Here is a 16,034-nt window from a genome sequence, read left to right on the forward strand (position 1 = left end):
CACCCTATTTCATTATGTGATTCAGGTTCCATTTTCTCAATATTTGAGAAATTATTTTGATTATATAGTTGAGGATGATGAATAGAATGATACAATGAAGAGGATGACGATGACAATTTTATCCATAGGATAATAACTCATAGAATTCATGCAAAGTAATGCACAGAATTTGGCCTTCAGTGACCCATTAAAAAACCGTTTTGGGGTTTCCTACCTTGTGAATGTTTTAGTGTATATACCTCACCCCATCCCCTCTGAGGATGTTGACTGACTCCAGTACTTCCTGGTTCTGTCAGCAGCTGTGCTGTTCTCTGCAGTGATAGGTCCATCTGACATGAATGTGTGTCAGATGGCCAGTGACAATACCACTTCTACTAGTGCTGCAACTGCGTCTGCCTCCCTCTGCACTGCTCTCAGTTATATATATGAGAGAGAGAGAGAGAGAGAGAGACCAAATAAAGCCATAGGTGTGTGTGCTGCTGGGAGAGGAGAGCCTGTTAACATGCTATAAATATTTAATGCATCTGGAGGTTCAGGGTTGGCTACTGTCTGGGTCTCAGCAGACCACATCACAGGCTCTATGTTGATCTAGTGATTCATAGAATTATTGATTTATTGGACTGGGACAGGGATTGGACCATCCCGGAGGTGACAGGCCATCATGCCTCGGATAGACGTGGATGTGAAGCTGGACTTTAAAGATGTCCTGTTCAGACCCAAGAGAAGCAGCCTGAAGAGCAGGTCAGAGGTAAGGTGTTATAAACCAGCCTTTATAGCTGCTGTTGTAGATGTCTAATGTGTTTTGCCTTGTCAGCACAGAAAAGAGAAAGGTAGAGCCATGGTGGACTCCCAAGGGGGCCAAGAGCATCAAGTATTATGTTCAAATCTGCGTTGAATCACAAATGACATACTAACTATCCCAAGCCAGCTGTGTTGGGTGGGTCAGTTGTGGAGGGTCAGTGATGAAAGATACCATAGGATTCCATATAGAACTGGTGATGTAGAGGATATCTGTGTAGAACATACACTATGGTTCCTTAGCTTGCTACAGCAGAACACAGTAACCTTCCCTGTGTGTGTGTGGAGGTCACCTTCCCATAAGCGGGGCTTGTATGGGCGTGTGTGTGCGCCTGTGCGTGCATGCTTGTGTGTGTGTGTGTTTGACGCTGAATGTTGGTCTTTGTGTGTGTGTGCATACGTCAATGTGTGTGTATATTTGTGCCTTCTCCCACTGCCTGCCTGGCACAGAGTTCACAATGTTCTGCCTGGCTAGCGCCTGTCAACACCTATACCTCTATGTGATGACATATGAGACATGACACGGCAGGATATGACACGGTGGGATATGAGACATGACACTCTCAGTTAAACGCTAACTAAATGGAATATGCCTTATTGTTGACAACAATCCACAGGCTGTTATTAGGACATTTGTGTGTGTGTTGTGTGTGCGTGTGCGTGTGTGACTGTTCCACAGCCTTTTTTTCAGGTAACATACCAAAAATAATCATTTATAGTTGAATGAACATATGAGACAAATGGAGAAAACCCATCACTTTAAGTCGGCTGAATTCTTTTCTTGCGTTTTCTCATATTAGAGATATTGTTGGGCCTACTAAAAAAGTCCAGGTAACACTTTGACTGAAGAGTTGAGTCAACTTAAACAAGGCTTTGGTACCAGTTACTGAATAAGGATTGGTTGAAACAACTACATTTGTGGGTGTTTCTATTTTATACATATATTTTTTTTACAGTACATGACATGAGAGAGTCAAGCTTGCACCTTATTCCCATATGGCATTATATTCCCTATATAGTTCACTTATTTTGACCAGGGCCCATAGGGGACAGTGAGTGTGACACTGAGTGGCACCCTATTCCCTATATAATGCACCATAGGGCTCTCAAATGTAGAGTACTATATAGGGTGCCATTTGGGACGTAGACAGAGACACTGTTAATCTGTTCTGTCCTACATCTGAAGTTCTATTTGCTTATTCTTTTAGGATTAACCCAGACAGGCTGATTCAGGGTGAACCCAGACAGGCTGATTCAGGGTGAACCCAGACAGGCTGATTCAGGGTGAACCCAGAGAGGCTGATTCAAGGTGAACCCAGACAGGCTGATTCAGGGTGAACCCAGACAGGCTGATTCAGGGTGAACCCAGACAGGCTGATTCAGGGGGAACCCAGACAGGCTGATTCAGGGTGAACCTCGACAGGCTGATTCACAGTGAATCCAGACATGCTGATTCAGGCTGATTCACAGTGAACCCAGACAGGCTGAGGTTCAGACTGATTCCTGATGAACCCAGACAGGCTGAGGTTCAGACTGATTCCTGATGAACCCAGACAGGCTGATTCAGATTCATGATGCTGATTCAGGCTGATTCAGGTGAACACAGGCAGGCTGATTCAGGCTGATTCATGATGAACCCATTCAGGCTGATTCACGGGGAACCCAGACAGGCTGATTCAGGCTGATTCTGATTAACCCAGGCAGGCTGATTCAGGCTGATTCATGGTGAACACAGGCAGGCTGATTCAGGCTGATTCATGATGAACCCATTCAGGCTGATTCACGGGAAACCCAGACAGGCTGATTCAGGCTGATTCTGATTAACCCAGGCAGGCTGAGTCTCAGGCTGATTCATTGTGAACACATTTAAGGCTGATCTATGGTGAACCCAGGCAGCCTGATGCTCAGGCTGATTCATGATGAAGCCAGGCAGGCTGATGCTCAGGCTGATTCATGATGAACCCAGGCAGGCTGAGGAAACAATGAGACATCATCATCAGAGGATTGAGATCAAGGCTTTTTTTTTATGTGTCGTTTTACTGTAGTTGACACAATATTATGCTTTTAGCATATGGCCATACACTCACTAGCAGCCATTGGTTCGTTGATTAGTCATTGAATTAGATTAAAGGATGGATAATAGGTTATTTGTTGCCAGCATTGTCATACATTTTATCCCGGATGGAGAGACATCTCGGGGAGAAATATGAACATATGTATTTTTTTAATAGTTAAAACAATAAAATAATCTACTTCAATACCAGTGTTCTAACTTCTTTAAACCCTCAAATAGTTTCAATACAGGCCGTCAGTCTGGGGGCAAATCCAGCAAACATCACCCGTATGTTATACATTACCACAACTTAACTGGTCTTCCCAATCCTCTCATGTTATGTCAACTGTCCTGACTTCAGGCAGTATACCCACAACTTCTAATGCTAAATGCCTGTGTGGTTTCCTCTTCGAATCATGCATTTGTACCTTTTGGTGTTTTGATAGGCGTTCATGAATAAAATGTGTGATTTATTGGCTTGCGTCCCAAATGGCACCCTCTGTTCTCTATGTAGTGCTCATAGGGCTCTGGTCAGAAGTAGTGCACTATATAGGGAATAGGGTCCCATTTGGGATACACTAGGATTATTTATTGTTACTGTGCTCCCCTCCTCACAGGTGGACCTACGGAGGACGTTCACATTCCGTAATTCCAAACAGAGTTACCATGGCATCCCCATCATCGCTGCCAACATGGACACCACGGGCACCTTTGAGATGGCACAGGTCCTCAGCAAGGTTAGCACTGTACCGTTTGGGATTGTGCATTCCAAATGGCACTCTATTCCCAAATGGCACCCTTTTCCAAAATGGCACTCTATTCCCAAAATGGCACCCTATTCCCAAATGGCACCCTATTCCCAAAATGGCACCCTATTCCCAAAATGGCACTCTATTCCCAAATGGCACCCTTTTCCAAAATGGCACCCTATTCCCAAAATGGCACCCTATTCCCAAATGGCACCCTATTCCCAAAATGGCACCCTATTCCCAAATGGCACCCTTTTCCAAAATGGCACTCTATTCCCAAAATGGCACTCTATTCCCAAAATGGCACCCTATTCCCAAATGGCACCCTATTCCCAAAATGGCACCCTATTCCCAAAATGGCACTCTATTCCCAAATGGCACCCTTTTCCAAAATGGCACCCTATTCCCAAAATGGCACCCTATTCCCAAATGGCACCCTATTCCCAAAATGGCACCCTATTCCCAAATGGCACCCTATTCCCAAAATGGCACTCTATTCCCAAAATGGCACTCTATTCCCAAAATGGCACCCTATTCCCAAATGGCACCCTATTCCCAAAATGGCACCCTATTCCCAAAATGGCACTATATTCCCAAATGGCACCCTTTTCCAAAATGGCACCCTATTCCCAAAATGGCACCCTATTCCCAAATGGCACCCTATTCCTAAAATGGCACCCTATTCCCAAATGGCACCCTATTCCCAAAATGGCACCCTATTCCCAAAATGGCACTCTATTCCCAAATGGCACCCTTTTCCAAAATGGCACCCTATTCCCAAAATGGCACCCTATTCCCAAATGGCACCCTATTGGACCTAGACTTTGTGCTCCGGTACCGTTTGCTGTGTGGTAGCAGAGAGAACAGTCTATGACTAGGGTGGCTGGAGTCTTTGACAATTTTTAGGGCCTTCCTCTGACACCACCTGGTATAGAGGTCCTGAATGGCAGGAAGCTTGGCCCCGGTGATGTACTGGGCCGTACGCACTACCCTCTGTAGTGCCCTGTGGTCGGAGGCCGAGCAGTTGCCATACCAGGCATTGATGCAACCCGTCAGGATGCTCTCGATGGTGCAGCTGTAAAACCTTTTGAGGATCTGAGGACCCATGCCAAATCTTTTCAGTCTCCTGAGGGGGAATAGGTTTTGTCGTGCCCTCTTCACGACTGTCTTGGTGTGCTTGGAACATGTTAGTTTGTTGGTGATGACGCCAAGGAACTTGAAGCTCTCAACCTGCTCCACTACAGCCCTATTGATGAGAATGGGGGCTTGCCCAGTCCTCCTTTTCCTGTAGACCACAATCATCTCCTTTGTCTTGATCACGTTGAGGGAGAGGTTGTTGTCCTTGCACCACACTGTCATGTCTCTGACCTCTTCCCTATAGGCTGTCTCATCGTTGTTGGTGATCAGGCCTACCAAACTTAATGATGGTGTTGGAGTCGTGCCTGGCCATGCAGTTATGAGTAAACAGGGAGTACAGGAGGGCACTGAGCACGCACCCCAGAGGGGCCAGCGTGTTGGATGTATTGTTACCTACCCTTACCACCTGGGGGCGGCCCGTCAGGAAGTCCAGGATCCAGTCCCAGGGTCCTTAGCTTAGCGATGAGCTTTGAGGAGACTATGGTGTTGAACGCTGAGCTGTAGTCAATTAATAGCATTCTCACATAGATGTTCCTTTTGTCCAGGTGGGAGAGGGCAGTATGGAAACACTGCTGGACACATGATCAGACCTGGACACATGCCATGGTAAAGGTCAGGGAGTTTCTATTGACCACATGATCAGACCTGGACACATGCCATGGTAAGGGTCAGGGAGTTTCTATTGACCACATGATCTGACCTGGACACATGCCATGGTAAGGGTCAGGGAATTTCTACTGACCACGTGATCAGACCTGGACACATGCCATGGTAAGGGTCAGGGAGTTTCTACTGGCCACGTGATCAGACCTGGACACATGCCATGGTAAGGGTCAGGGAGTTTCTACTGACCACGTGATCAGACCTGGACACATGCCATGGTAAGGGTCAGGGTGTTTCTACTGACCACATGATCAGACCTGGACACATGCCATGGTAAGGGTCAGGGAGTTTCTACTGACCACATGATCAGACCTGGACACATGCCATGGTAAGGGTCAGGGAGTTTCTACTGACCACGTGACCAGACCAGGAAAAACTCCAGTGGTTCTGTTGTTTCTCTATCAACAACAACAACAACAAGTCCAGTCATCCCCAGGTCTGCTTCAGTGAAGTCTTGACAACCTGATGACCTGTGAAAGAGTAGCCAGGGTGATGACCTGTGAAAGAGTAGCCAGGGTGATGACCTGTAAAAGGGTTGCCAGGGTGATGACCTGTGAAAGAGTAACCAGGGTGATGACCTGTGAAAGGGTTGCCAGGGTGATGACCTGTGAAAGAGTAGCCAGGGTGATGACCTATGAAAGGGTTGCCAGGGTGATGACCTGTGAAAGGGTTGCCAGGGTGATGACCTGTGAAAGGGTTGCCAGGGTGATGATCTGTGAATGGGTTGCCAGGGTAATGACCTGTGAAAGGGTTGCCAGGGTGATGACCTGTGAAAGGGTAGCCAGGGTGATGACCTGTGAATGGGTTGCCAGGGTGATGACCTGTGAATGGTCAGTTGCCAGAGTACTAAGTAACGCTGTGAATTTCCGTTCTTCTTGTTTCTCTACATTCTCCTCTAGCAAACTCTCTTCACCGCCATGCAGAAGCACTACACTGTGGAGGAGTGGAAGGCTTTTGCAGCCAAGTTTCCAGAATGTTTGGAGGTTTGTAATAATCCCAGACAACAATGTTTGGAGGTTTGTAATAATCCCAGACAACAATGTTTGGAGGTTTGTAATAATCCCAGACAACAATGTTTGGAGGTTTGTAATAATCCCAGACAACAATGTTTGGAGGTTTGTAATAAACCCAGACAACAATGTTTGGAGGTTTGTAATAATCCCAGACAACAATGTTTGGAGGTTTGTAATAATCCCAGACAACAATGTTTGGAGGTTTGTAATAATCCCAGACAACAATGTTTGGAGGTTTGTAATAATCCCAGACAACAATGTTTGGAGGTTTGTAATAATCCCAGACAACAATGTTTGGAGGTTTGTAATAAACATAGACAACAATGTTTGGAGGACAGCTAGAATTGTCATCATACAGCATTTTCATGACCTCATGCAACAGTGGTGTCCCCAGGGTTTGAATAATGTATTGAATTCAGGAGTTGTTATGGAAATAGTGGGTGGCCCATGGTAATGTTTCTAACGCTTATAAGGACTAGTGCTCTGATTTGTTATGGGAGTGCTTATAGTAGCACCCATAGAAATATAATCGCTAGAACGGCCACCCCTTTACAAGTCAATGATGCCAGTCAAATCAGTTTACCAGTCAAGTTTACCAGTCAAATCAGAGGCTCCAGACCCGTTCTAATGATTCTATTTCTACGGTAGCACCTCCATCCTTCCAACCCTGGTTGTTCTCTCACACTGCCGCCCTGTCCCCGTCCCCCTCAGCACGTAGCGGTCAGTTCAGGCAGCGGTCAAGCCGACCTGGAGAAGCTGTGCAGCGTCCTGGAGGCCGTCTCTGACATCAGATTTGTCTGTCTGGACGTTGCCAACGGCTACTCTGAACACTTTGTGGAGTTTGTCAAAACCGTCAGGGGGAGGTTTCCCCAACACACTATAATGGTGAGGCCGTTCCATCAAGTTAACACAGCTGAACAGCTTTCCAAGACTTAATTTGCTTATGTCGTTTTAATTACTGCAAATATTCTAACATGTGCAATGTGATGTGCCATGCAATGTTAAACTATCACCTGTTTGGTAGTTAGTTGGTTTGGTAGCTGTATAGGGATTCTAAATGCTATGACTGTGTCTGTCTGTGTGTCTGTCTGTGTGTGTCTAACTGTGGTCAGGCTGGCAACGTGGTGACAGGAGAGATGGTGGAGGAGCTGATCCTGGCAGGAGCTGACATCATTAAAGTGGGTATTGGGCCAGGTGGGTCTGTTACTCTGGTACTCTGTCTGTTACTCCATCTGTTACTCTGTTACCCTGTCTGTTACTCTGGTACTCTGTCTGGTACTCCAATACTCTGTCTGTTACTCTGTCTGTTACTCTGGTACTCTGTCTGTTACTCCATCTGTTACTCTGTTACCCTGTCTGTTACTCTGTCTGTTACTCTGTCTGTTACTTTGTCTGTTACTCTGGTACTCCATATGTTACTCTGTCTGTTACTCTATTAGTTACTCTGTTACTCTATTGCTCTGTCTGTTTCTCTCTTTTACTCTGTCGGTTTCTCTGTTACTCTGTCTGTTACTCTGTTACTCTGTCTGTTACTCTGTCTGGTACTCTGTCTGGTACTCTGTCTGGTACTCTGTCTGGTACTCCATATGTTACTCTGTCTGTTACCCTGTTACTCTCTGTTACTCTCTGTTACTCTGTTACTCTGTCTGTTACTTTGTTACTCTGTCTGTTACTCTGTTACTCTGTATGTTACTCTGTTACTCTGTCTGTTACTCTATGTTACTCTGTCTGTTACTTTGTTACTCTGTCTGTTACTCTGTTACTCTGTCTGTTACTTTGTTACTCTGTTACTCTGTATGTTACTCTATGTTGCTCTGTCTGTTACTCTATGTTACTCTGTCTGTTACTCTAGCACCCTCTTCCCTACATAGTGCACTATAAGTAGAGCACTATATGGAGTCATGAGTTCACCATGGCTCCCTTCAAGAGAGAACAATACTTCAGCTGAGTGCATTCAGCTCCTGACAAACTGACACGTCATGATTCCCCTCTAGGTTCTGTGTGTACGACGCGCATTAAGACGGGAGTGGGATATCCCCAGCTCAGTGCTGTCATAGAGTGTGCAGACTCCGCCCACGGCCTGAAGGCTCACATCATCTCAGTGAGTGACCTCTGACCTCAAGAACCTTCTGACATTCTGACCTCTTGGGTCAGATTCAGGAGGGTGCAACGCACCTGCACAATACATGTACATGTATCTACACAACATTTCTATCTGAACGAACCCAGGGGTTAAAGGTGCTGGAGCTCGGGTTACACCTGGCTTTCCCTTTGAGACATTAAACCACTGAACGTTCCACAATGTTTGCTCAATATGTTTTGTTTTATCTCACCAGGATGGCGGATGCAGCTGTCCTGGGGATGTGGCTAAGGCATTTGGTGAGTCCTGGTTTGATAAATCATACTATCATAGTGACATTGTGTGTGTGTCCTGTTCTTTATGGTGCCTGGTCATAGTAGTGCACTATATTGGTAATAGGATGCATTTGGAGCGCATGCATTGTGTTGTGTCACTCAAAAATACTGCCTTGCCTGACCCTCTCTCAACAGGGTTGTGTGTGTGTGATTCTAGGCGCTGGAGCTGATTTTGTGATGCTGGGGGGCATGCTGGCTGGCCACGACCAGTGTGCCGGGGAGGTCATTGAGAAGAATGGCAGAAAGGTCCAGCTGTTCTATGGGATGAGCTCTGACACGGCCATGAAGAAACATGTAGGGGGAGTGGCAGAGTACAGGTAAACAGTACTCATTAGGTGGGTGCTTTTATCTGTCCTGTCTTACACATGGGAACTGGGCATATCCCGTTCTCCCTGAGACGCCCTCGGAGAGTGAGTTCAAAGCCAGGGCCCTGGAGAAATGAGTGTTAAGTGCCTTGCTCAAGGGCACTTCAACAGATTGCTTTCACCTTGCCGGGGTGGGGATTTAAAGTAGCAACCTTACGGTTAATGGCCCAGTGATCTAACCGCTAGGACAGTGGTTCCCAGCCTTCTTCGGTTACTGTACCACCGACTGAATTTAGCTCTGCCTGGAGTACCCCTGAAGTACCCCCTTGTGCATTTTACCAGAAGGCCTATGGTCTCATGAGTCTTCTCAAGTACCCCAGGGGGTCCTTGTACCCCTGGTTGGGAACCCATGCACTAGCCTACCTTCCGCCCACACTATATAAATACAGTATCCTTTCAGTTTTTCTTACAGTAACTTACAAGCAAGCGCACACATTTCCTTCACAAAATGTTCATTTAGTAGTTAGCTCTGGTCTGTTTAGTACAAAACTGTTGATGATGTCGAAGACCTAAGAAATCAATGTGCCTGATCAACCCAATGGAAAGACCATAGATTTATTGACAAGTTTTCCCCTCTTCCTCAATCCCTCCATACCCCTCTCCTCCTGCAGAGCATCAGAGGGCAGGACGGTGGAGGTACCGTACAGGGGGGATGTAGAGGCCACCATCAGGGACATTCTGGGTGGTCTGCGCTCCACCTGCACCTACGTAGGAGCTGCCAAACTGAAGGAGCTCAGTCGCAGGACCACCTTTATCAGAGTCACACAGCAGGCCAGCCACATGTTCACATAGTAGTAAATGGATGGACGGATGGACAACATAATCTTTCTTGTTTCCATTGTGCTGATTTAACTTAAAATGTAAAAGTGTGAATCTACAACAATATTTATGTGAATGCATGCGTTTTTTTGTTGCCTGTACACAATAAACAGAAAGAGGAGAAACAGAATGAAATACCAACCTGGACTCAGGGGTAGACGTAACATAGTAAACGTATATCTGTGACACTTCAAATAGTATGAAATGTAACGTTTGGCATGCTATTCATTTGTGGATGTCCATCTTCCATTTCGTACAATATGTTACGAATTTGCAAAACGGATGATATGTTATGAGTTCTAATTTCTTGAGGCTAAAGTTATCTAGGTGGCTAACGCTAATGTTAGCCAGGTTAGGGGTTAAGGTTAGGAGTTAGGTTAAGGTTAGGGGAAGGGTTAGCTAACATGCTAAGTAGTTGCAAAGTTGGTAAGTAGTTCCAAAGTTGCTAATTAGATCAAATTCTAAAATTGTCTGATGTTATTCAGAACACACAGCCTTTGGGTTGCTTGATGTTCATGTTTTACACCTACCCAACCTGACCAACCACTCTACTTTTGTTTTTTGTCTTAAGTAACCTTCTGTCTTATGTAACCATACCAAATGTAACATATTATAATAAATTTAGTGTTTCGAAATCTGGATTTACATTTACTATGTTACATGTAGTCTATGAGACCAGGCTGGAAAATCAGAGTGCTAGAGTATGTTATGTGTAGTCTATGAGACCAGGCTGGAAAAACAGAGTGCTAGAGTAAGCAGCTGCTCTGTTGCTCCTCTTGAAAGACGAATGACAGAATTTCAGTTGACTCTGTTATTTATTATTCTGAGTATACAGAGACAGTACATTTGTTCATGTTCTTTTGTGTTTCTTTAAACAAATTTGTTGAAATCTAAATGAAACATTTAAAAAAATAACCACTGAAATATTTTGTCCATAAACCTGCAAAAACTCTCTAAGAAAGAGACCATAGATCATACAGAACAGATTGGAGTATATCCTACAAATTAAACCGTAATACCACAGTTAGAAAAGCAACTTTGAAGTCTTCAATTCCTCTTGTTTCCTGTTTCCTGTTGTACATAAATGTATCTTACATATGAGGTACACAAAAAAGTTATTTCACAACCTTTTTTGGGGTTTGTGGACCAATGCATGAAAATGTTTTAAATCACAGATTGAACAATAATAACAATGATCCTATTTTGTATAATATCTACAACAATGTTTATATTTTAGCACATACATATCTCAGGGAAAAACAGTCAATGGGCGGTGTCTGTTTCTCTGCCAGTTCACCTGATTATTGGCAAGATGCAAACAACAGTCTAATAATCTCTATTTATTCTATTCTCTCCCTCCTCTCTCGCTCTCTCTCTCTCTTCCTCTCTCCTCTCTCTCCTCTCCTCTCTCTCTCGCTCTCCCTCCTCTCTTTCTCTCACTCTCCCTCCTCTCTTTCTCTCACTCTCCCTCCTCTCTTGCTCTCTCTCTCCCTCCTCTCTCTCTCAATGAATTTGAAAATATCCAATTGCTTTCTGTGATGATAAACAGTTTTATGATAATCACACACACACACCATTCCTGACTTCTGTAGTAAATACTTTATTTTGGCTGTAAGAAAAATGATAAATAGTATCATTTTAAACTGAAAGAAAAGAGAGACACCTGTTAGAATTCAGTCTAAAGTAAGTTGGGTACACGAGTGGGTAGTGAGGCCAGGTAGTTACAGAATGTAAAGAAATGTCCACATGCATGTGCACAGGTTCCTCTACTGTTGAACCTGTAGCACTGGTCCCTATTTCACTGATGATCTTGACTCTAGCTTTTTCACTTGATAGTACCATGATTTGCCTGAATTAAAAGTATGAAAATATACATTTTAATGATTCATGTCACGTGAAGATACAATGTATTCTTAGGTGACATATTGCAAGTTGAGGTTTGAGTTTTACATGGGATGTCATTCATACAAAGAACTGATGAAAGTGAATCAGAGACATTTTAGAGGGTCATTGGCTGTAATGATTTAACATGGAAAAACACAAACCTATAATTCAGGTATTGCACATACAACACAATTACAACTAAGTTAATTGGACAGGTTCACTATACCTGTAGTTCAATGTCAGTGGTTCCCCACTCCACCACCTTTTACAGTGTAAAACATTGTATAACGTCCAGAAGAACCACTGTAAAACGTTGTATAACGTCCAGAAGAACCAATGTAAAACGTTGTATAACGTCCAGAAGAACCAATGTAAAACGTTGTATAACGTCCAGAAGAACCATTGTAAAACATTGTATAACGTCCAGAAGAACCACTGTAAAACGTTGTATAACGTCCAGAAGAACCACTGTAAAACGTTGTATAACGTCCAGAAGAACCACTGTAAAACGTTGTATAACGTCCAGAAGAACCACTGTAAAACGTTGTATAACGTCCAGAAGAACCATTGTAAAACGTTGTATAACGTCCAGAAGAACCACTGTAAAACGTTGTATAACGTCCAGAAGAACCACTGTAAAACGTTGTATAACGTCCAGAAGAACCACTGTAAAACGTTGTATAACGTCCAGAAGAACCACAGAATGCCACCGATAAAAGGTGAAGTACAACTCACTGCAGGAGAAGCTATCAGGTAACTTACTACAGTATATCTAAAACAAGAAGGGAATGAAGACATTAAATCACAAAGAATGCATCCCAAATGGCACCCTCATCGCTTTATAGTGCACTACATCTGACCATAGCCTAAAATTAGTGCACTTTATAGGAAAAGGGTGCCATTTGGGACACAACCTAGCAACAACAATACTACTAACCCTGTCCTGTAGACATTGGTTGATGTTCAAATCAATATGGTTACTCTTTGAATTCACTTTCTGGAATATGGCCTATAACTAAATTATACACACCCACATTTCTGTAAACTGACATGATTGCAACATACAGTGCCTTCGGAAAGTGTTCTGACCCCTTGACTTTTTCCACAGTTTGTTACGTTACAGCCTTATTCTAAAATGGATTCAATAGTTTTTTTCCCTCATCAATCTACACACAACACGCCATAATGACAAAGCAAAACTTTTTTTTTTTTTGCTAATTTATAAAAAATACAAAACTGAAATATCACATTTACATAAGTATTCAGACCCTTTACTCAGTACTTTGTTGAAGCACCTTTGGCAGAGATTACAGCATCAAGTCTTCTTGGGTAAGACGCTACAAGCATGGCACACTTGTTTTTGGGGAGTTTCTCCCATTCTTCTCTGCAGATCCTCTCAAGCTCTGTCAGGTTGGATGGGGAGCTTCGCTGCACAGCTATTTTCAGGTCTCTCCAGAGATGTTCGATCGGGTTCAAGTCCAGGCTCTGGCTGGGCCACTCAAGGACATTCAGAGACTTGTCCCGAAGCCACTCCTGCATTGTCTTGGCTGTGTGCTTAGGGTCGTTGTCCTGTTAGAAGGTGACCCTTCGCCCCAGTCTAAGGTCCTGAGCGCACTGGAGCAGGTTTTCATCAAAGATCTCCCTGTACTTTGCTCCGTTCATCTTTCCTTCGATCCTGACTAGCCTCCCAGTCCCTGCTGCTGAAAAACATCCCCACAGCATGATGCTGCCACCACCATGCTTCACCGTAGGGATGGTACCAAGTTTCCTCCAGACGTGATGCTTAGCATGCAGTCCAACAAGTTTAATCTTGGTTTCATCAGACCAGATAATCTTGTTTCTCATGGTCAGTCATTTAGGTGCCTTTTGGCGAGCTCCAAGCGGGCTGTCATGTGCCTTTTACTGAGGAGTGGCTTCCATCTGGCCACCCTACCATAAAGGCCTGATTGGTGGAGTGCTGCAGAGATGGATGTCCTTCTGGAAGGTTCCCCCATCTGCACAGAGAAACTCTGGAGCTCTGTCAGAGTGACCATCGTTTTTTAATTTATTTTACCTTTATTTAACCAGGTAGACTAGTTGAGAACAAGTTCTCATTTACAATTGCGACCTGGCCAAGAATAAAGCAAAGCAATTTGACACATACAACAACACAGAGTTACACATGGAATATACAAACATACAGTCAATAATACAGTAGAAAACATCTTTATACAGTGTGTGCAAATGAGGTAAGATAAGATAGGTAAGGCAATAAATAGGCCATGGTGGCGAAGTAATTACAACATACCAATTAAACACTGGAGTGATTGATGTGCAGAAGATGAATGTGCAAGTAGAGAAACTGGGGAGCAAAGGAGCAAGATAAATAAATAAATACAGTATGGGGATGAGGTAGTTGGATGGGCGATATTACAGATGGGCTATGTACAGGTGCAGTGATCTGTGAGCTGCTCTGACAGCTGGTGCTTAAAGCTAGTGAGGGAGATATTAGTCTCCAGCTTCAGTGATTTTTGCAGTTCGTTCCAGTCATTGGTAGCAGAGAACTTGAAAGGCGGCCAAAGGAGGAATTGGCTTTGGGGGTGACTAGTGAGATATACCTGCTGGAGCGCGTGCTACGGGTGGGTGCTGCTATAGTGACCAGTGAGCTGAGATAAAGGCGGGGCTTTACCTAGCAGAGACTTGTAGATGACCTGGAGCCAGTGGGTTTGGCGACGAGTATGAAGCGAGGGCCAGCCAACGAGAGTATACAGGTCACAATGGTGGGTAGTATATGGGGCTTTGGTGACAAAACGGATGGCACTGTGATAGACTGCACCCAATTTGTTGAGTAGAGTGTTGGAGGCTATTTTGTAAATGACATCGCCGAAGTCGAGGATCGGTAGGATGGTGAGTTTTACGAGGGTATGTTTGGCAGCATGAGTGAAGGATGCTTTGTTGCGAAATAGGAAGCCGATTCTAGATTTAATTTTAGATTTAATTTTGGATTGGAGATGCTTAATGTGAGCCTGGAAGGAGAGTTTACAGTCTAACCAGACACCTAGGTATTTGTAGTTGTCCACATATTCTAAGTCAGAACCGTCCAGAGTAGTGATGCTGGACGGGCGGGCAGGTGCAGGCAGCGATCGGTTAAAGAGCATGTATTTAGTTTTACTTGCATTTAGGAGCAATTGGAGGAGAGTTGTATGGCATTGAAGCTCATCTGGAGGTTAGTTAACACAGTGTCCAAAGAAGGGCCAGAAGTATACAGAATGGTGTCGTCTGCATAGAGGTGGAAAGAGAATCACCAGCAGCAAGAGCAACATTATTGATATATACAGAGAAGAGAGTCGGCCCTAGAATTTAACCTTGTGGCACCTCCATAGAGAGGTCGAGACAACAGGCCGTCCGATTTGACACGCTGACTCTATCTGAGAAGTAGTTGGTGAGCCAGGCGAGGCAGTCATTTGAGAAACCAAGGCTGTTTAGTCTGCCGATAAGAATGTGGTGATTGACAGAGTCGAAAGCCTTGGCCAGGTCGATGAATATGGCTGCACAGTAATGTCTCTTATCGATGGTGGTTATGATATCATTTAGTACCTTGAGCATGGCTGAGGTGCACTCATGACCAGCTCTGAAACCAGACTGCATAGCGGAGAAGGTACGGTGGGATTCGAAATGGTCGGTGATCTGTTTCTTAACTTGGCTTTCAAAGACCTTAGAAAGGCAGGGTAGGATAGATATAGGTTTGTAGCAGTTTGGGTCTAGAGTGTCTCCCCCTTTGAAGAGGGGGATGATCGCGGCAGCTTTCCAATCTTTGGGAATCTCAGATGATACGAAAGAGAGGTTGAACAGGCTAGTAATAGGGGTTGCAACAATTTCGGCAGATCATTTTAGAAAGAGAGGGTCCAGATTGTCTAGCCCGGCTGTTTTGTAGTGGTCCAGATTTTGCCGCTCTTTCAGAACATCAGCTATCTGGATTTGGGTGAAGGAGAAATGGGGAGGCTTGGGCGAGTTGCTGTGGGGGGTGCCGGGCAGTTGACCGGGGTAGGGGTAGCCAGGTGGAAAGCATGGCCAGCCGTAGAAAAATGCTTATTAAAATGATCAATTATAGTGGATTTATCGGTGGTGACAGTGTTTCCTAGCCTCAGTGCAGTGGACA

General features: G+C 44.5%; 1 protein-coding gene across 2 annotated transcripts; it reads left to right on the plus strand.

Moving 5' to 3' along the window:
• Positions 1-376: 376 nt before the first annotated feature.
• On the plus strand, positions 377-11,044 carry LOC139404977 (GMP reductase 1-like). Of its 2 annotated transcripts, none has more exons than XM_071147540.1 (9): positions 377-748; positions 3,469-3,588; positions 6,300-6,383; positions 7,125-7,298; positions 7,526-7,607; positions 8,408-8,514; positions 8,750-8,792; positions 8,986-9,145; positions 9,805-11,044. In XM_071147540.1, exons 1-9 carry the CDS (start codon positions 662-664, stop codon positions 9,983-9,985), a joined length of 1,038 nt encoding a protein of 345 aa, XP_071003641.1. In that variant the 5' UTR covers positions 377-661; the 3' UTR covers positions 9,986-11,044. The 2 variants fall into 2 exon arrangements, with proteins under 2 accessions (XP_071003641.1, XP_071003642.1); XM_071147541.1 differs by having other exon boundaries at positions 428-748; positions 8,986-9,126; positions 9,804-10,647.
• The last annotated feature ends 4,990 nt before the right edge of the window (positions 11,045-16,034 follow it).

Source organism: Oncorhynchus clarkii, unplaced genomic scaffold, assembly GCF_045791955.1.
Source record: "Oncorhynchus clarkii lewisi isolate Uvic-CL-2024 unplaced genomic scaffold, UVic_Ocla_1.0 unplaced_contig_10369_pilon_pilon, whole genome shotgun sequence".
NCBI classification, from domain to species: domain Eukaryota; kingdom Metazoa; phylum Chordata; class Actinopteri; order Salmoniformes; family Salmonidae; genus Oncorhynchus; species Oncorhynchus clarkii.